This window comes from Triticum dicoccoides, chromosome 2B, assembly GCF_002162155.2.
Source record: "Triticum dicoccoides isolate Atlit2015 ecotype Zavitan chromosome 2B, WEW_v2.0, whole genome shotgun sequence".
NCBI lineage: Eukaryota > Viridiplantae > Streptophyta > Magnoliopsida > Poales > Poaceae > Triticum > Triticum dicoccoides.
In genome coordinates, this window is record NC_041383.1 from 563,410,147 (window position 1) to 563,430,727 (window position 20,581).

The 20,581-nt window shown below is 44.4% G+C and overlaps 1 protein-coding gene across 3 annotated transcripts; it reads left to right on the forward strand.

Moving 5' to 3' along the window:
* Nucleotides 1-12,139: 12,139 nt before the first annotated feature.
* On the forward strand, nt 12,140-20,456 carry LOC119364865. 3 transcript variants are annotated; one of them, XM_037630425.1, is made up of 19 exons: nt 12,140-12,543; nt 12,651-12,709; nt 12,823-12,949; nt 13,491-13,558; nt 13,754-13,823; nt 14,419-14,500; nt 15,098-15,168; nt 15,734-16,783; nt 16,872-16,934; nt 17,043-17,089; nt 17,224-17,269; nt 17,352-17,431; nt 17,713-17,829; nt 18,283-18,364; nt 18,562-18,687; nt 18,837-18,911; nt 19,459-19,584; nt 19,707-19,839; nt 20,039-20,456. In XM_037630425.1, the coding sequence occupies exons 1-18, from the start codon at nt 12,250-12,252 to the stop codon at nt 19,752-19,754; spliced, it is 2,631 nt and encodes an 876-aa protein (XP_037486322.1). In that variant the 5' UTR covers nt 12,140-12,249; the 3' UTR covers nt 19,755-19,839; nt 20,039-20,456. The 3 variants fall into 3 exon arrangements, with proteins under 3 accessions (XP_037486322.1, XP_037486323.1, XP_037486324.1); XM_037630426.1 differs by having other exon boundaries at nt 12,868-12,949; XM_037630427.1 differs by lacking the exons at nt 12,140-12,543; nt 12,651-12,709 and having other exon boundaries at nt 12,885-12,969.
* The last annotated feature ends 125 nt before the right edge of the window (nt 20,457-20,581 follow it).

The window sequence follows — 20,581 nt, forward strand, 5'->3', positions numbered from 1 at the left end:
AATCGACTAGATGAGGGACGAGTCCACCTACTTGGTTGCTCTCCTTGGCCCGACCAATAAGCACGGCCAACATATCAGCCACAATGTTGAATAAGATGGAAGACATGGGATCTCCTTTTCTTAAGCCCTTATGAGTCTGGAAATAATGACCGACGTCATCATTCACCTTAATTCCAACACTACCCTTTTGGATAAAGGAATCCACCTGATTCCTCTAGGATTGAAGCCCTCATGCGCATGGCCTGCTGTAAGAATGACCACTTGACCTTATTGTATGCCTTCTCAAAATCCACCTTGAATATCACCCCATCTAGTTTCTTCGAATGGATTGCGTGTAGAGTTTCCTGTAAGGCAACAACCCCTTCGAGGATATGTCTCCCGGGCATAAAAGCAGTCTGGCTCGATTGCACCACCGAATGGGCGATCCGTGTCAATCTATTTGTGCCAACTTTCGTGAATATTTTGAAACTCGCATTCAAAAGACATATTGGCCTAAACTGCTCAATTCGAACCGCTTCGTCTTTCTTTGGCAACAACATTATCGTACCAAAGTTAAGATGGAAGAGTTGCAGGTGGCCATTGAAGAAGTCATGGAACATGGTCATAAGATCATCCTTTATGATATGCCAACATTTCTTAAAAATGCGGCAGGGTACCCATCTGGTCCCGGCGCCTTATTCGGCTTCATTTGAGATATTGCGTTGAAAACCTCTTTGTCAGTAAATGGTGCAGATAAAATCTCATTTTCATCTGACCGAAGCTAAGGAATATCCCCAAGTACTAGCTCATCCAGGGACACATCATTTTCCACAGAAGGCCCAAAGAGTTGTTTATAGTAATTCGAAATGTATAACTTGAGGTTCTCATGTCCAACCACCGTCCCTTCGTCCTGCTCGAGCTGGATTATTTTCTTTTTCCTATGTTTGCCATTTGCAATCATGTGGAAAAATTGAGTATTGTCATCCCCATGGACAACTTTCAGAACCTTAGCATGCAAGGCCCATTTCATTTCTTCTTCTCTAAATAGAACGTGAAGTTTCTGCTCGGCCTCGGACTTTGTGGCCTGCTCGGTCGCATCAAGCAGGTTTGATTCCGCTTTCAGGTCTAATACTTCGATCAATTGCATAAGTCTTTCCTTTTCTTGTTTATAAATCCCACTTTCGTTTCTTGCCCAACCCCTTAAAAATTATCAGAAATTTATAATCTTGTTTTGCCATCGTTCTACGTTGGAATTCCCACCAACAGGCTTGGCCCATTCTCTTGTGACGATGTCTAAGAAATTCTCTTTTTCAAACCAGCTTAATTCAAGAGAGAAAGTATTCTTGTTATCAATATGAGTCGCTTTTCCCGAGTCAACCAACAAGGGTGTGTGGTCTGAGATTGCCCGTTGCATCGCATGCACCGATACAAGTGGGTATTTTTGTTCCCATTCCACACTAGCAAGCACTCTGTCCAACTTCTCATAGGTTGGAGTAGGTAACGAATTCGCCCATGTGTATTGTATACCCGTGAGGTCAGTCTCCCTCAGATTGAGACTCTCAGTAATTGCATTGAACATGAAAGACCATCGTCCATCAAAACTGTTATTATTTTTTTCTTCTCTCCTTCGAGTAATGTTAAAATCCCCTCCAACTAAGATCGACAACCTTTCATCCCCGCAGATCCTAACCAGATCAGCCAGGAAGTCAGGTTTAAGTTCAGGCTGGGCTGCGCCGTACATAGCCACTAGAGCCCACCGAATCCATCCAGTTTTGACCTCACACGAAACTTGACCATGAAATCACCTCGAACCACATTAATCACCTCTAATGTTTCGCACTTAACCCCCAATAAGACCCCACCGAATCGTCCTCTAGGAGGCAGGCAGTGCCAGTCAAAATCAATTCCGCCGGTCAAAGTTCCTAGGAATTGCGAGGTGAATTATCTCTACATGTTCCGAGTAGGGCACTAAAGTCAAGTTTATGATCAATTGACGCTTCTGCAAGGAACCTTATTTAACCCAAGTATGCTAGACCTTTGCTATTCCAAAAAATTCCTTTCATTAGTCATCATGAATGTTTTCTTAAGTTTGACTCTCACACTTCTACGAACTACCGATGTTGGATAAACTTTCCTCTTCAGGGAACGTTTGGGTTTATCCGCCACTTCCTCCGCGTCCATGCAACCGGTGGCAGTCTGTGCATTGGATTCTAGCGTAATATGGTATACATGTCTCTCAGACTCTGTTCCTTCTAACTCAACTTCGGCCTCTGAAGTGTTCATTAGATCATCACAAAAGCTCTCTAGAGCTGAAAGTCCCAAATTGTTAATATCGGCTTCATTCATAGGTCTCATAGCCGCGATATTTTGAATAAGCTCAAACGCTCTCTCAACATCTAAGTCTAATAAATCATTAACAGATTTAGCAATTTCTTTCCCATTGGACCCAAGGGGTATTCCTAAGTTGGATGCATTACTAATGATCTCATGTTCAGAAAAAATCAGAATGTAACAACTCTTATTAACTGACATACATGTAGTCGCCTCGACGTCACGAAGCTTGGCTGCCCTCATAACACGCCCTAACTGCAGGTCGTCAGCATCTGGTTGGGCCTGAATCCGGTTACTGACACACCTATTAGCAGACACCGGGTTCATAATCCCACCGAACGCAATCACCTCGTCTGTAGTCCTATCCCTTGGTGACAGGTCCCTCGCCAGGCACCCGTCCGGCCCGACAAGTACTGGTGTGTGACACGAGGACGACAAGACACCTCTTGCAGCCACATCCGTCCTCGCCTCCGTCGGCTCAACCCAGCAGCTGTCAGCTGGTGTCGGTGAAGACGGAGCCTGCCTAGGCTCCGAACGGTGAAGAACAGGAGAACGTGAATCATGGGCCGCCTTCCCGGAACTCCCCTTCCCCTGAACACCGACAATGCGCCGGGCAGACCCAACCGGCGTCTGGGAGACCACTAGTCTCGGGCCCTCAGCTGGCTCGGTGGACGACACCAAAACCTCCTGCCTCGGGGCGTCATCCGTCTCTGTCGTAGCGGTCACTGTCAACGCGACACGGGCTCAAGCATCTCCTGTCTTGGGGCACCAACCGTCATAGTTAGGCAATCCTCTGTCGGAACCAGCGGCAACACATGCTCAGACGAATCGTCCAACTCGACCTTGTGGCTCCATAAGCGGCTAGGGGTAGAAGATGCAGCAAACGACCCAAACCGCAACATGTTCATCGACGTCGGTGTTTGTGCAGACCCCTTGGCAGACTCGTCTGTCTTACCTGGCTGCGCAGCAGGCCCCTTGGCCACCTCACTTGAACTATGGTTTGCGCCTTTGTCTTGACCCCCAGATGGACCACCACCCTTTGTTGTATCCATATCTACATTTCCATCCACCTCCTGAAATAGTTGTGTATCCTCAAACTCCACGTCAAGGTCATACGTGACACCTGCATCAGTCATTTCACCACATCTGGGACGAACTCGATGTTCACCACACCGACAAGCAACCTTGCCACGCATTTGCGCGGGTGAAAGGCATATCAACATGTTCGGTCTTCCAAATGAGAGACCCCAAACTCCAGGTCACCAGAAAATTATTAAGCAGCTTAGACGGCTATCCATAAAAGAGGACCCAAATCCGAGTCAATGGCGTACCCTGCGGCTCCTTCGGCTTCCAAGCATCAAATTCTAGAATGCAATTAGTACTAGGCACTCTACACATGCCAAACTTAAGAATACGGACTTGATCCTCCCTCGACGGAAAACCAAAAGTCTGTTCCTCAAGTCTCACAAGATTCCACTGGAAATTGCCTGGTGCAAGCTTGCGAAGATGATGTATAATTTGTGCCTCGGTCATGAAACCATTCGTCACCTTCACAATACCAGGAAAAGAACTATCCACCGGATGAGCTATCAGGGCTACATCAGGTGACTCAAAGAACATCAACTCCTGACACCAAACCCCATAAATCATAACGACTGGCTTAGGTCCTAGAAGGAGTGGGCACTCTCCAGAAATATGTTTCATCTTAAAACAAATGTCACAAAACTCCTTAGTGCACTCTGCCACAAAATGTCCCAGCTCACCGCGCCGGTAACAAGTCAGCTTCTCTTTTTTGCGCGCCCATTTCGAATTCTTTCACCTTCTGACTTATCGGACCCTTTGTCTGAAGAAGAATCATGAGGCTTGGCCACAGCTTGCTTGGTGATGGGAACCTTCATAGTCGCCAAGGCACACAGTGTCCAAGGCAGCCCCAGACAAAGCCAGCGAAGAGGCCGCGGCAACCGGCTCAACAGCCGTCTCAGGCACCATGGGAGGCGCGTCTTTGGATGTTTTCGCCGGCGACGGAGGCGGAGGAGGACGTCTACCCCCTCCTCGACCCCTCGAAATCCATGGTAGCTGCCCTTGATAGCGATAATTAGGTCAGGATGCCCCCTCCACGAAGTTGCCTGGCAGACCTTGGAAACCACGGTTGTCCCCTCCGCCATCATACCATGTATATCCGCGGCCGCCACCAGAAGACGATGATCCACGGTGATGGCCTTCTTCGTAGGGATCATATCTGTCATCCCCCCACTGACCGCAGGAGGGGGTGGGTCCGGCTGCCATCATACACGCCATGATCTATCTCTACCGAGGCCACCATCATGACCACGACCGCCCCCCTGAGCAGGAGCCCCCACGGCAGGCTCCCGTCCACCTCGCAGTGACGCCTGATGCCTTGGCGGGCCAACTGCCCTGCCATGCGGCGACGCTCCTTGGGGCGGCGAGGCTCCCCTAGGCGGCGGCGCCGCCGCTCTGGCAGGAGGGGGCGGGCCCGATCCCCAGCCGGCCATGGTAGCAGTCACGATCCTTGCGGCGCGGCCCTTCCCGAGCGAAGGAAACCCAGGCGCAACAACATGAGGGCGAGCTCTAGCACAATACAGATGACGTGCATGTTCAGGCTCCCGATCTAAGGCCACCTCATGCAACGATGCCAGGGACGTGGCCGCTGGGCCGACGGTCTGGGCTTCATAATGGGCCATATAACCTTTGAGGCCCACTACTGGCATCACAGCTGTCGGCCCACCCGAACCCAGAAAAAAAATCAAACGTTCAATTCAGGAAGCCCGGATCCCGGCTGATCCGACGATCGCCGCTGATCTAACAAAGTCATACTCCATCCATTCCTAAATATTTGTTTTTCTAGAGATTTCAACAAATGACTATATACGGAGCAAAATGAATGAATCTACACTCTAAAATATGTCTATATACATCCGTATGTGATAGTCCATTTGAAATCTCTAAAAAGATAAATATTTAGAAACGAAGAGAGTATATGAGTAATACAAGAAGTATGTGTTTATCCAAATAATCCTTGATCTCATTGATCAAAAAGGTATTTGGACGTATTAGTTTCCCAGATTTGCACCATCTTAGCTGCTCGAAGACAATCAGATTCAGCGTCTATTTTTTTTGAACCGGGCGTACCCCTTTCCATTAGCAAGCAATGGAAATACAGCAGTATCAGAATACAACCAGGGAGAGGGAAAGAAGGTAGCGAGTTCAACGCACTGCCAGGAAACCCACTGTGCTCGCCCGCCATCGAAACGAGCACCATGGGGCGAAAACCTGACAGCACCTACTAAGTTCAAGTCTATCCTATTACAGGCCAGATAACCAGGGAAGAACACAAGAGTGAGACCCACAAAACAAATTTCTCCACACAGATCACACCCTGAAGACACAACATGGTGAAGACTTGACCGAGGCACGACACACCCATCCATCAAGGAGTCGCCAAAAGCACGTTGTAGCTTTGATCATGATCACCAAGGGAGCACCTCTCCCGCATCTTCTGCCGTCTGCCTGGCCTTCTCGCACATCTCCATCAGCCTGGTCGTGCTCGATCTGATCATCTCAGTCCCCTGCCTCAGCCTCATTGCTTCTTCCTCCGGCTGCAGACCTGCCCAATATAGAAGAAAAGAACACGCCGAGAACACAATCTCAAAAGGAGATTTGATCAATTTTTTCTCAAAAGTAGCTTTGTTCCGAGCCAACCAAATAGCTCAGGTTACAGCAGCCAACCCGACATTATAAAATTTGGCACCATTAGGTAGGAACATATTGTACCATACATAAAATTGTCAGGCATTGTTTGGGCAGAGTTTAGTCCCCAGGACTACTCCAATTGCCCTGCAGGCCACTCTTGCCACAGGGCAAGAAAAAAACAGATGGGACACTGTTTCCGCATTGTTATAGAAGGAGCATACCGGATTTCCGGGCCATTTTTTCCTCCGCATCACAGCCCTCGTAAGGACTGCATCTTGCGCCATTTGCCATAAGAATATCTGGATCTTGAGAGGTAATTTCGCCTCCCAGATCCACCTATAATTGCACCCATAGAGAGGCTTTTCCAGCCACTTGTACATCGACTTAGTAGAGTAACATGCATTCTTACTTAAACCCCAATACACCACATCTTTCTCAGCTGTAGTTTTTAGCCCCATAATATGTCTACGCATATCATCCCATTGACTACTCAGGTTAGGGCATAGGCGACGTCGAAAGAAGGTCGAGGCATTTACCTTACCAACTTTTTCCACCACACAGTCTTGATCTGTACAGATCTCAAACAGTTGTGGGAACTTCAAATTCAGTGATGGAAGCCCATTGATTGAATCTTTCCACACCCTAGTTAAGTCACCACGTCCCAGCTTGATTCTCCTCCCCACCATGTACAGCTCTCTGATCTTCGGAAGAGCTTTCCAACATGGGGAATCAGATTGCCTAGGTGTCACAGTCGACACCGACTTGTTAGATAGATATCTCGCTCTCACCAGATCTTGCCAAACCCCAGTTTGAGTTTCTAGCTTCCACCACCACTTCACCATGAGACTAATATTCTGCTTTCTGAGGTCTTTTACCCCCAATCCTCCTTTATCTTTAGATCTACAGACTCTCCTTCACTTAACCAAATAGTATCTATTCTTCTTATTGCAACCTTGCTAGAAGAATTTCCTACGGTGTTTGTCCAACTTTTCTACAAAGGTTTTACTCATAAGCCACATAGACATATGATAGGGAGAAAGTTGAGACAACACCGAGGTGAGCAGTGTAAGTCTGCCTCCAATGGATGCAGCATTACCAATCCAGGTCCCAAATTTTTTCAAGTACTTCTCAATAATGAACTCCCACACCGAATCCTTTAATGCAGAAAAGCTCACAGGCATACCGAGGTATTTGATTGGGAAGTGTCCAATCTCACAATTGAATATCTCAGCATATTTACTATCGATATCAGCATCCCCCCCAATCGTCAAAACCTCTCTTTTTTGGAAATTCACTTTAAGACCGGACATTAGCTCAAAAATATATAAAAGGATTTTCAGGTTCATGGCTTTTTCCACATCATGATCAAGGCAAATGATCGTATCGTCCACGTATTGCAAGACAGCTACCCCGTTTGGTATAAGATCAGATGCAAGCCCAGTCAGTAGACCATTCGGCTGAGCCTTGTTGATCATCTTAGAAAGACAATCCGCAGCCAAGTTAAAAAGGAAAGGTGAGTGAGGATCCCCTTGGCGCACTCCTTTTGCGCTTTGGAAATACGGCCCCACTACATTGTTTAAATTTATGCTAACTGTACCATTGTACAGAATTTGCTTCACCCATCAACACCAGGTTTCATTGAAACCCCTCATTCTATGACAGTCTAACAGGAACTCCCAGTTCACTTTGTCATATGCTTTCTCGAAGTCGAGCTTAAGCACAACCCCCACTCTCTTCTTGATATAAGTGTAGTTAAGGAGCTCATGAAGAGTCATGATCCCGTCCATAATGTTCCTACCCTTGACAAATGCATTTTGCGACAAACTGATCAGCTTGCCAGCGTATCTTTCCACTCTCCGGTCCATAATTTTGGTTATCAGTTTGTAGGGACATCTGAGAAGGCAAATGGGTCGGAACTACTGAATGCTTCAGCGCTAGAAACTTTGGGAAGCAAGGTAATCACTCCATAGTTTAGGAGCTGCACATCAAGCGTCCCGGCATGGAACTGATTGAAGATACGCATGATATCCTTTTTGACGATACCCCAGCAGTGTTGGTAAAATTCTGCAGGGATGTTATCAGGGCCAGGTGCTCTATTAGCATCCATCGCAAACAAAGCATCTTTTACCTCCTCCTCCGAGAAGACCCTAGTCAGGTCATCGTTATCCTCTTTAGTTAGTTTCTCCGCTTCCCCCCACGACTCAGGATCCATATGAAATAGGTTGCCTGGGCTGGGCCGAACGGGTTCTTATAGAATTCTTCTGTAGCATGTGAAATTAAGTCATCTGTGCCCTCTATCTCCACATCACCACTTTTAAGAGAGTGGATGGTGTTTTTCCTCTTGCGCCCGTTCGCAATCTTATGAAAATAATCTGTATTCAAATCCCCTTTGAGCAGCCATCGCTCATGGGATTGTTGGAGCCAGAATATCTCTTCATTGACCAGAATTTCATGCAACTCAAAGTTAATATCCACTTTCCTATTATACATTTCAGGAGTTAGCGGACCTTCTTCCTCGAGCTCCTCAAGCGTGGAAAGTTCCACCCTGAGTTCCTCTTTTCTTTTTTTATCATGGCCATACTTGTGCGACCTCCATCCTTTGAAGAAGGTTTTGAACCTTTTCAACTTGATATTTAGAATATCAATAGGATCCTCAGCTTTAACAGCTTTGGTCCAAATTTTCTCTACCAGGGGCAGGAATTCCTCATTCTTAAGCCAGGCCAAATCAAACCTGAACTCCCTGGATTTGGGTGGCTCTTTACCCATGTCTCCAGAGGAAATAAGCAGGGGGGTTATGGTCAGACAGTTCTCTAACCAACTTCCTAACAGTAACCAAAGGAAACAAATCTTCCCAGTCATTGGACATCAAAATCCTGTCAAGTTTCTCTAGTGTGGGATGGGTCTGGTTGTTTGTCCAGGTATATTTACCCCCACTGCAGAAGATCTCCCTAAGGCCAAGGGAATCAATGACAGAGTTAAACAAGTCCATAGATTTATGGCCATGTAGCTTTTTATTTTTATCCTCACTATTCCTCATAATGTTGAAATCTCCTCCAACAATATAAGGTTGGTCCATATTAGAACAGAAACACTCCAATTCTAGCAGCAACCCCTCCTTCATATCTTCATGGGATGGACCATACACTACCAGGAGGCTCCAGTCAGTTTTTTTCTTCCTATCACAAAGATCCAACTAGATCATGTACTTCCCTTTCTTGTATGACCTAATATCCAAGCTGTCTTTTCTAGCTCCCACAATGATACCACCTGACTTACCACATGAGGGGATCCAGACCCACTCAAAGGTGTTAAAAGGATCAAGTTTCCTCATACACTTAGAGGAAAAGTTTTTCTTCATGGTTTCCTGGAGACCCAGGAAATCAAGGGAATGGTCACTTATTAAATCAGAGAGGCAGGTGGCCATTCCTCTCTTGCCCACCCCTCTGTAGTTCCAAATGAGACCTCTCATTTGGAACAGTTTGATTGTTTTTTTGACCTGGTAACCCTGCCAGGAGCCAGGGCAGAGTTACCAATAGGGTTAGTGTCCGCTATCTTTTTATTTTGGCTTCTAGTCACAGGCCTAGAAAGCTTGACAGCGGACCTGCGTTTTTTCTTTTTACTACCAAGTCTAGATGAGCAGAAATCTTCACTACAGTATTCCTCTTGCTCCAGCCATGACAGACTAAGCGGGGCTTTTTTTCAACCCATTCGTGACTATCATATCATCTTCTTTTTCATTTTCCCTATCAATATCCGTTTGCTTGTTCAACAAATTCTCCCTAACCTCAGCTAACTCATGCCGAATATTTATGCATGTAAAATGTCGTCTGGAATGATAACCCCCATCTTATTATCTCTACACATTAATTCAGCATCCCCCAAAGCAGTAAAGGAGTTTTTTCTAGGGTTTGTGGAGTTACCTTCCAGATTTTTCTTTTTGGCCACATCCATAGCCCTTGCCATCATACCCCCTGTCCCCCCTGAGCACAGCGAAGATTGAATCTCAGGTTAACCTCCTGAATCAGTGGAGGGGTGGGGATGATCTCATCATCACAATCAGGGATGGTAGATGTACCAGGTAGTCGTCTGATACCTTCAGCTTTGGGTCCACCTCTCCAGTCACTTCAGAGACCTGCGATACACCAGTTACAATATCTGCATATGTGCATTTTTTTCTCAATCAAAGGACTGGTATTCACCTGCACCGTATGCATTCTTGTGCCATCATGAGGACCTCCCTCCTGGGCACTACTTTTTTTGTTCTCTGGTGTCAGGCTAAAAGCTTCTTGCATAGGATTTTCATTGTTCAGTTTATCAATAAACAGAGTTTTGTCATCATCACTCTCATAAGAGTCTGACATGTCATCTTCATCCTCTTGTGTTTTCTCTTTCTCAAGGGGCAGCAGGCGACATGCCATCCCCCCCTAAAGGTAGATGTACCAGGCTCAACAGGAGCTTGAGTACTCTTGGATGTTTCAGCAGCATCCTCCTGTCTCTTTCTTTTCGGGGTGGAGGTCGAGGCATTTCCATGCCCCTTCTCAATAGGCATCGTATCTTCAACCCTCACCGGATTTCTTACCAGCACCTCTTCTATCTCATATTGGAATTTATAAAAGCGTCCCCCATGCAACCTTCTGCAGAAGTAGGCAGATCATCTACACTACGGCACTCAATTTTAGCACGAACTGAAGAAGGGTGTTTAAGGGTTGACATGTCAATCTCCAAGGTCACCCCAACAAGACCCCCAGCAAAGGCCACATTCTTATCACATCTTTTGTTAAGAGGAATTTTGCTAATCCTGACCCAGGCTATCTCAAGGATACCCTCACAGTCCATGTCATCTGACCATGGGGTAATCCTGACCACAGTTTTGTGTTTCTTGATGTATTCTACAAACAAAGCTCGCTCCACCTCCCTCATGTTAGGAAATCTCATAACATACTTATTAGGGGCTATAAGGTGAGCAGAGCATCTCCACCCCTGCCCAATATACACCCCCATATCATCTTGCAAATCTTGCTTAGAGATAACCCCTTCTACAATGGTAATGAGCACATTGGTATTCTCTCTCTGTGGCTGTCTCTCCACACTGTAATCAGGAAAATAACAAAAACCCTGCCCCTTTGATTGGAAATCACACATAGCAGGTATGCATTCCCACGGAATTAAATCAGAGCAAATAACAAATAAGTGGCCTTTCTTCTTGCATCGCTCACAAAGGGCCTGAGGGCATCTAGCAGTGTAGTGACCAACATTGTTGCAGATCTGACATGCATCAGGAAACAGGGTTAGGGTTACCAGCATGGGCGAGCGGATCTCTCCTTGCATCAGGCGTAGGGGATTTCCCTTGAGGCCGCTGCTGGTTGGATTTGCCCCCACCGTCGCCGTCGACGTTGGTGGCCCAGCGATCAGGGCGTGGCAGCCCAGATCCGCCGGCTCCCGCAGCGGCATCCCACCTCGCGAAGCCCGTGTCGCCGGATCCAGATGTCCTGGTGGTCGAGGACTCCCCCACGTCCTCCTTGCGCTTCCAAACATTGATGTCCCGGCCACGGCCGCCGCCGCGATCGAACCGGCCAGCCCCGCGCCGTGCCTGCCAGCGCCGAAGCCATCCCCCCTCATCTATCCACTCCCGATCCCCTGAGACGGATTTGCTTGTTTTTTTGGTGGTGGAGGTGGGGAAGCAACAATCTGAGCAAAGGATCTAGCGTCGCCGCGAATCTAGAGTAGATTCAACGTCTATGGAAAGATTACTCCATCGTGATGCGAGTATGAGACCTTCCAACACATCAGCATAGGAAAAACCGGCACTAACATGAACTGACTATGATGCCCTGATCTATAAGAACCATACCTGCTCCCTGGCTAAAACAAATACTCCATCCGTTCACAAATACGATGTTTTTGTCAACGGAGGGGGTAGGATTTAACAAAGACACGCTGGGAGAATATGTTGCTCGTTTTGCCAGGAGAATCGCGCCCTGCCGACTTCGTGAGCACGACAGATCACACACACAGCAGACGCAGTTCCAAGCTGGGAAATCCTGGGGCAGCCACCGAGCGGTGCAGCGCAGACGTGGCGCGCTTTTCTCCCCACCTCTTTATCACCACTCTCAACTGCCGCGCGCACACTCCGCTAGAAGCGCCTCCTGCCTTCCTTTTTCATTTTCAACCTGAAGCAACTGGAATCCACGGGCGAAACCAGCAGATTGGAGAAGCTTCTCCCATCCCATGGCTTCCGCGGCCCCCACGAGCGTGTGCCCCATCGCGTCCGTCTCCGGGCGCTCGTCGCCGGCGAGCCACCGTGCCGTGAGGTGCTGGAGCGCGAGGAGGGGGAGGCGCCGGAGGTCGGCGGGGCTGAGGGCGAGGTGCGCGGGCGGCCAGCCCTCCGCCGTGAAGCCCGGCCCGGAGACCCCCGCGGACGACGGGTCGGTCGGGGACGAGGAGCAGCCGCACCCGCAGTTCGACCTCAACCTCGCCGTCGTGCTCGCCGGCTTCGCGTTCGAAGCCTACAGCACCCCACCCGTGAGCCCCTTGTTCCTTTTTCTATTCATCGTCCTTCAACTGCATTAATCCTGTGTGTGTTCCGGTGATCTGATGGAGGCAAGCGTTCTGTTCGTCTTGTTTGGCAGGCAGACGCGGGCTGGCGCGAGACGGACACGGCCGAGTGTCAGACGGTGTTCCTATCCGAGTAAGTTGTGGCCGTATCCTCCCCCCACAGAGACCGAATCCAATCATCATGTTTGTGAATTGCACTGCAAGTATTTGTGGTTCTGACCAACTAGAGCAATGCAATTCTGAAAGCTGTCGTCACCCTAAATGCTCTGAATGGTGCGGTGGATATTACAGTGTGTTTCTCCGTGAAGTATACGATGGCCAACTAGTCGTTAGGCTGAAGAAAGGCAACAATCTTCCTGCAATGGATCCATGGGTACGGTGATGAACATGCTAGTGAGTAGTTACTGTTTGTTTTTTCAGTAATACATGCTGCATATGTTGTTTGTTCACGGCGCCTCGTTTATTTTTCTGCGGAGAATATTGAATAATTCATGGAGTATCTTAGTTCGCGAACTGAGTGCTGAAACTGATTGCTACTTAAGACTTCATAAGATGGCATTATGACCTGTGAAGTTCTGCTCATTGACCTTGCAACAGGTCTTATGTGCATCAAGTGATTTTTTGCTTGAACGACCTGACAGGTCATTCATTCGCTTGATGCCCAGGCTTATACATTATACAAACGCACTCTGGTTTCGTTATGTCAGTTGCTGAATGTAGTAATCTTATCTAAGATATGTGGGGCAATCTAAATCTAAAGATAATATTCACAGTTTTAATGCAGTGCCCAAGAAGTTTCAGAGCTGCCACATTTAATGAATGAAGCAGTAGTTTACACATTTAAAGTTTAACTACCATTACATAAAGCTCTCCTCTTCTACTTCATCAACAACTTCCTTCTCCTTCAATTGCAGGGTACAAGTGATCCTTATGTAGTTCTACAACTTAATGGTCAAACTGCAAAGAGCCAAATTAAATGGGGGTGAGTAACTTTTTCATTCTCTGTGGATACAAAATTTCCTCTTTGTATTATAAAACAAATGTATGTGATATATATCACCGCCCTCATGGTGTTGACTAATGGGGTTAGTTCCTTGATAAAACATTTGATATGCTTGAGATTGCTATTTTCCCCATCATCGCTGCAGATTCTGATTCCAGCAGTTGATTAATGTAGGACGAAGGAGCCAACCTGGAATCAAGATTTCACATTTAATATTAGGACATCTCTAGAAAATCTACTCCAGGTATGAAGAAGTGAGCTCATAGTGATATTGGACTCACTTCAAGTTGTGATTACTAGACATATCTGTGTTGTTCGTATAGTGCTGCATCTTGGAAGCGCCTATGGGTCTATGGCAATCATGTTCTTTAAAGTTTCCATGGTTGCTAAAAGATTTTACAAACAAAAATACACATCTCGGCTCTCCGCTGTGGGGCTAGTTCAGAATCAACAGTGTTAGACGACTGTACATGCTGCAAATTTGCAAATTCTTTTATTTAATCAGCAAGGACATGAGCAAATATACATTTCATTTTAGCATGTGACATAATCATATCTACCAATTTTATGCATCTTTAATTTTCCTTTTAATAACCTACTCCCTCTCTCCCAAATTAATTGAAGTTCTAGGTTTGTCCTAAGTCAAACTATAATATTTGATGTTGTAAATTTTAGCACATTTTTCTATAGAATCGGTCAAACTTAAAAGACATTTGACTTAAGAAAAATTAGAACTTCAATTAATTTTGAACCGAGGGAGTACTTCATTATATTCTGGTATCGCCACAAGTAATATTTGTGCATTTTTTTTCTGCATCTGGTGCCATTTTTCTCCATAGATTGAGGCTTGGGATGCAAACCTTATCACCCCACACAAACGAATGGGAAATGCTGGATTGTATCTTGAAACACTTTGCGATGGTAACTCTCTGTATTAATCCAGAAAATGACAATGGTCGTTCTTTGATACTTCTTTTCGTGATTATAAGGTTTCCAGAATCTATTTCAATATGGGGCCATGAATGCTGTTTCAATAATCATTCTGAGTGGAGCTTGTCGTGTGTACAAACCCCAACCCAAAATCTTTAGTGAGGCTACGATATTTTTTTTTAGAAATGTGCAGTTTCCATCTGGTATGCTTATGGAGTATTGACTCTTCATTGGATAGAAAAATGCTACATCTTGGAACCAGAGCAATTTTGGAACGGATTTGAATAAACCTGAGTAACTTACTAATTCCACCAATTTGAAACGTCCAAGGTGCAATCTGCCACCTGTACGGGAATTCCTTGTATCAGATACTGTTACTGTTATTTGAAACTGCACATATCGCTCTAACTACTTTATCAATTATAGCTCTAGGATGGTAACTTATTGCCATGCTAGTTCATTTTTCATAGTGCAAGTACATGTGATAACATTGCTTTTAGTGCAATCAGACATTATGCTCTCCAATAATATTTAATATGATTATATGAATTCATCTGGAGACTTTTGGGATAACCTTGTTCTTTTTAGGAAATAAACATGACATCACTGTCGAATTAGAAGGCCTTGGTGCTGATGGTGGTGGAACTATTGATTTGGAGGTAAGAATAAGATCCCTATACAAGAAAAAAAACAGTGTACCATCAAACAAACTATAACTGATTTAATGAGCCATTCGCAGTTTCACAGTTCATACTTGCATATGCATGGCTTAATCTTTGAGACAATCAGACAAGCATATGACTAGCCGTCGCTGTACTCCCTTGGAATGTGTATGCCATAGTAAAGTGATTCTTGTTCCCCAGAGGGATACAAAGTACCTTCTTAAAAAACAATCTCCCTTTTTTCTTTTCATCCTTCTAAAAGCAAAACCAGCAGAATAATTTTCGCAGTTGGCTACTCATAGGTAAAATGGTCTTTTTAATTACGTATAGTCGTATACCGAGGAGTACATAGGCAAAATTCGCCGGTAGGTTACTGCACTTTATATTTATATATCAGGAATCCCCATCTATTATGCATTGCTGCTGTTCTCCTAGCACAAACAGGTAAGATGTGTATACGGATAGCCTACACGTTGTCTTCTGTATATCAATAGTTCAGTCCTTAAACAATGCCATAGACTTGATTTCAGGTTTATCTTAATTCTTATTATTAACACACTAGGTCAAATACAAGAGTTATGATGACATTGAGCATGATAAACAATGGTGGAGAACGCCTTTTGTGTCTGACTTTCTTGAAAAGAGCAGCCTAGGATCTGCTCTTAGGACGGTCCTTGGATCTGAGACTGTAAATGCAAGCCAGTTTGTGCAATCTGCATTTGGGCAACTGAGTTCTTTCACTGACACAAACCTTCTAAAGCCATCGTCTTCTGATAGTGAAGCTGAGGTTTCTGAAAGGCCTGGAGAATCCATGGATAACTCTATTGGTTCAGATGAACTGCAACAACAGAAGATTGATTCGATAGCTTTTGGAGAAAACTCAGATTCCCAAAGTGAACCTGTAGACACTGCTGCCGTTGTTAACAGTGAGGGAAACACATCAACCGATATGAAGGAACCTGACGAGTACTTCTGGAGTGCTTTCACCAAAACACTCAACCAAAATGTTCTTAAGAACTTTGGATATTCTCTTCCAGAGGCCAAGCAATTGGATGGATTTGACCTGCTAAGTTCACTTGGATCAAAATCACGTGAAATGGCTGAACAGCTATATTTAGAATCTGGACTGGCGACAGCAGATGCATCAACCAGTGATGGCAGCGAAACAACTCCTGAACATACAGTCAATGCTGACAATGAAGATAGCACAACGCCAGCTAAAGAGGCAGTGCAGGCTTCCTTTCCAGACATTAATGAAGTATCTCGGGATGTATTGTCTCAAACAGAGAACGTACTAGGAGCTTTGGTGATTCTTTCTAAGAACTTCTCATCTCAAGGCAAGGATTCAGTAGATGAAGCAAACCGGAAAGATAATTCAAACGCAGAAGAACAAGGTGCTGCAGATTCTGTTGATGAGGATGGTGCTCCTGTTGCATCCACCGAAGTGTCCATAAATACACAGAAAACAGAAGACACACGTCAACTGTTTGCAAGTGCCGAGACTGCTGTGGAGGCATGGGCTATGCTTGCCACTTCAATGGGGCGTTCCAGTTTTATAAAATCAGACTTTGAGAAGATATGTTTTCTGGATAATGCTTCAACTGACACACAGGTGAATAAGACTAGCTATTGTGCTATCAGTGACTTCTTCTGTCTCCTTGCCTTTGTGTTGTGTTTCATATGTTAACAAATCTCTGCAGGTTGCCATTTGGCGTGATTCTTCACGAAGAAGACTGGTTGTTGCCTTTCGAGGAACTGAGCAAGTATGCAATAATAACATGAAGGACCCACTTGTTCTCTAAATAAAATATGTACTAAATATTTTTTTCATCTACCATCTTATTTGCTTCGGTTTCTGTATGTCCCATCAGACAAGGTGGAAGGATTTGGTAACTGACTTGATGCTTGTCCCTGCTGGGTAAGAATTAACACATCACGTTTTTTTTCCTTCCATTAGTTTCTGCGTTTTCATCTTAAGAATTACTAGCATTAAAATGTGTTTTACTTTCTTGTATGTTTACTTAACACAGCATATTTTGAAGTTGATTGCAGACTAAACCCTGAGAGGCTGGGTGGTGACTTCAAACAAGAACTTCAAGTTAGTAATATATTCTCTGCATTCACGTGTTTATCTGTTTGCTTGTGTAAACTTACCAGCTTCATGCCATATTATGTTTTAGGTTCACAGTGGATTCTTAAGCGCATATGACTCTGTCAGGAATAGGATCATGGCTCTTGTCAGACATGCCATCGGATATATGTGAGTATTTTGTAACAAAACAAGCATCTCTTCTACTGTCAACTAAAGTAGCAGTTAGTCCAACATGATGCAGCAGGAAAAACTCAAGTTGTACCTTTTGTGCATATTCATATTATTCTCCAGATAGAAATGTTGGCTGCTATCATGCAAGAGAAACTATTGTGAGAAACAATTGTCCAGGCTGGAAGCTTAAATGCTTCTGCTTTCGGTGTATATCAATCCCTTTTTTCAATTAGTTCCCACTAATCTTATTCATAGAGCATCTCATTTCTGCACTGTAGGGATGAAGAAGATGCAGAAACCATACCTAGGTGGCACATCTACGTAACTGGACATAGTTTAGGTGGAGCACTGGCAACCCTTCTCGCTCTTGAACTTTCATCAAGTCAAATGGCCAAGTAAGCTTGACTTGATCTTGATCCATAACCTTGTTGTTTCATATAGACAATATGATACCATTAAGTCCAGGGTTTACGTGGAAAGAAGATTCAGTCAAACATCTAACACACGGGACAATCTTAGTTAAGCAATACCAAATACTTGGCTAAAATTCTTTGACGAAGTTTTAACTGTCTCACCCTAGAACTACAAAACCTTAGCCCATGTAACAAAGAAAGAGAGAATTGTCAGGATGCTCTTTCATTTTATTTTAAGTCTTGCTAAACGCGTGATGCTTAATAGAATTTACAGTGCACAACTAACACCTGGCTTCCAACTTACTTTTGTTTCTGTTATAAAGGTGTCAACATAGTACACCAAAGATATGTATGTATGCTATTTACCTCTTGTCCTGCAGTTTGCAAAATTTATATTCGGTGGATGCTCATATTTTTTCATGTCCCCTTCTATAGGAATGGTGTTATATTCGTGACAGTGTACAATTTTGGCTCTCCTAGAGTTGGAAATAGAAGGTTTGCTGATGTCTACAATGCGGTAACTGAATTTTGCAACTCTATTCATAGACCATTTACTAAATAGAAACAGGCTAAAATTCAACTGCGAATCATGGAGGCTGTTTTCATGTATTGAATCATGTGTAAATGTATCATTATATGAATTAAGTTGGTAGTGCAGATTGTGATCACAGCCTGTTTTTTGAATTTGAACTTATTTTGGATAAATATATGCAGAAAGTAAAAGATAGCTGGAGAGTTGTCAATCACCGAGATATCATTCCAACAGTGCCGCGTCTTATGGGCTATTGCCATGTGGAAACACCAGTTTATCTTAAATGTGGAGATCTAACAGATGCACTGGTAAAATTGTTTTGTATAACCTTTTAGTGTCAATCCACCTTTTTTTCTAATAGTATATTCGGTTAAGTATTGTCAACATTTCCTGCGTTTATCCTTCAGATCTTTAAGTTCTCACATGAACTTAGAACTGCATTTGTATTCTAACACAGGCGAAGGAAATTTTAGATGAAGACCAAGGTGATGAGATAGGCGAGTACACCCCTGACGTGCTTGTTAGTGAATTTGTGAGTGTCTTTTTCTCCTTACCATAGTGACATTGCTTGCAGATTACCAACTACAAGTTGAAATGTTTACCTGTATAGAAAATGCTACAAGAAGATACGAATTCTAGTTTTTAGCAATATGGTAGCATTTGGTGTGAGCCCAAGCTAGCGCTACCAAAATTTGGCTAGCCAATTCCATGTTTTGGCCAAATGTTGGCAAAAAAAAAGTGAACTAGAGTTGGCTAGATGGCATATGTATGCCACCGTATTGGCAACCATCCAAGCAAGAGCCAAAATTTTGGTTATGACCAAAGAATGGCAAAAAAAAAGTGAACTAGAGTTGGCTAGATGGCATATGTATGCCACCGTATTGGCAACCATCCAAGCAAGAGCCAAAATTTTGGTTATGACCAAAGAATTGGTAGGTCACCATCCAAACAATACCCTATAAAGAGTCATATGTTATTTTAAGCATGAATTGTTAGGAAGGGAAAAAAATGCATAGCTAAACAAAATTGATGTTGCTCAAATTGTATTTGACTAGTTGAGCATATTAAACTCTTTCCAGATGAAAGGAGAGACACAGCTTGTGGAAAAACTACTCCAGACGGAGATAAATCTACTTCGCTCAATCAGGGATGGCTCGGCCCTTATGCAGCACATGGAAGACTTTTACTACGTCACACTTCTAGAGGTTTCTTGCATCATTTAGTTTGCTTTCTGCTTAACAACTATTTCTGTTATTTTTTACTCCACAACTTATGCCAAAAGCTTCTCAAAGAGAACATAATAACAAAAACAATTGAATTGATGCAGACTGTGAGATCAAGGTACCAATTGGTTGATGATGCAAGCCAAGAATAGCACCAAATTGACCGTGTGGTCCTATTAAAGTTGTGTGCTGGAACTTCCCAGACCTGACTCGCACTGGAAGGAACGGGATATTAAGGTACCCTTGAATCAAAGCATGCACATATTGCACAATTTATGCTCCCGAGTGCATGTATTGCGCTTTAATCATTCATATTCAGACTAGTCTTCGATTGCACAGTTAGCTAGTGACCGGTGCTTTTTGTTTCCTTCATTTTTACCGCAACAAAAAGTATTTGTTCTTACTATGTTGTCTGATCCTGCATTTGAGCTTGCAGGGTTACCAAGTGTCCAGCTTCGTTCGACAGATATATATATTAATGGAGCATTCACAACCAAAAGAAATCTGATCTGGACGACAAAATATGGTCGGCAAATTGTTGCCTGCCTAATCATATGTCAACATATTTCTGGCTGGTGAGTGCAACCAATTGGGAGGTCTGCTCCGAAGACGTGTATTCGCCATTTGCAAGCCACGAGGTGTATGTATAACAAAGCCTCGACTAAGCCAGACAGCTATCAGATGGATCTAGTCTCCACATTATGGATGTGAATGTTCTTGGCCAATCCTCATCGGCATTCATGCTTCCCAGCTGTGATTTGTCTGCCAGAACATTCATGTGAAAAACCATGTAAATAATCGGAAGTCCTGTTATGAGCTCGAGCGCATGTGTGCTTGTTATCTGTCCCGTCGAATTACGAAGAGATTCCCACCCCAACACGTATGGACGCACGTATTCTTCAAGTATCACTATTTTCTTCCAGGTCTGATGGCCCACATCTGCTCAGTAATAAATAGGACGCCATCATTCGCTCGTACG

Excerpts from the sequence above, each read along its gene's own strand:
- LOC119364865 (XM_037630425.1), top strand. The coding sequence starts at position 12,250 with ATGGCTTCCGCGGCCCCCACGAGCGTGTGCCCCATCGCGTCCGTCTCC. Across the intron at positions 18,365-18,561 it reads TTGCTGATGTCTACAATGCG|AAAGTAAAAGATAGCTGGAG; the intron begins GTAACTGAATTT and ends AAATATATGCAG. Across the intron at positions 18,912-19,458 it reads ACGTGCTTGTTAGTGAATTT|ATGAAAGGAGAGACACAGCT; the intron begins GTGAGTGTCTTT and ends AACTCTTTCCAG.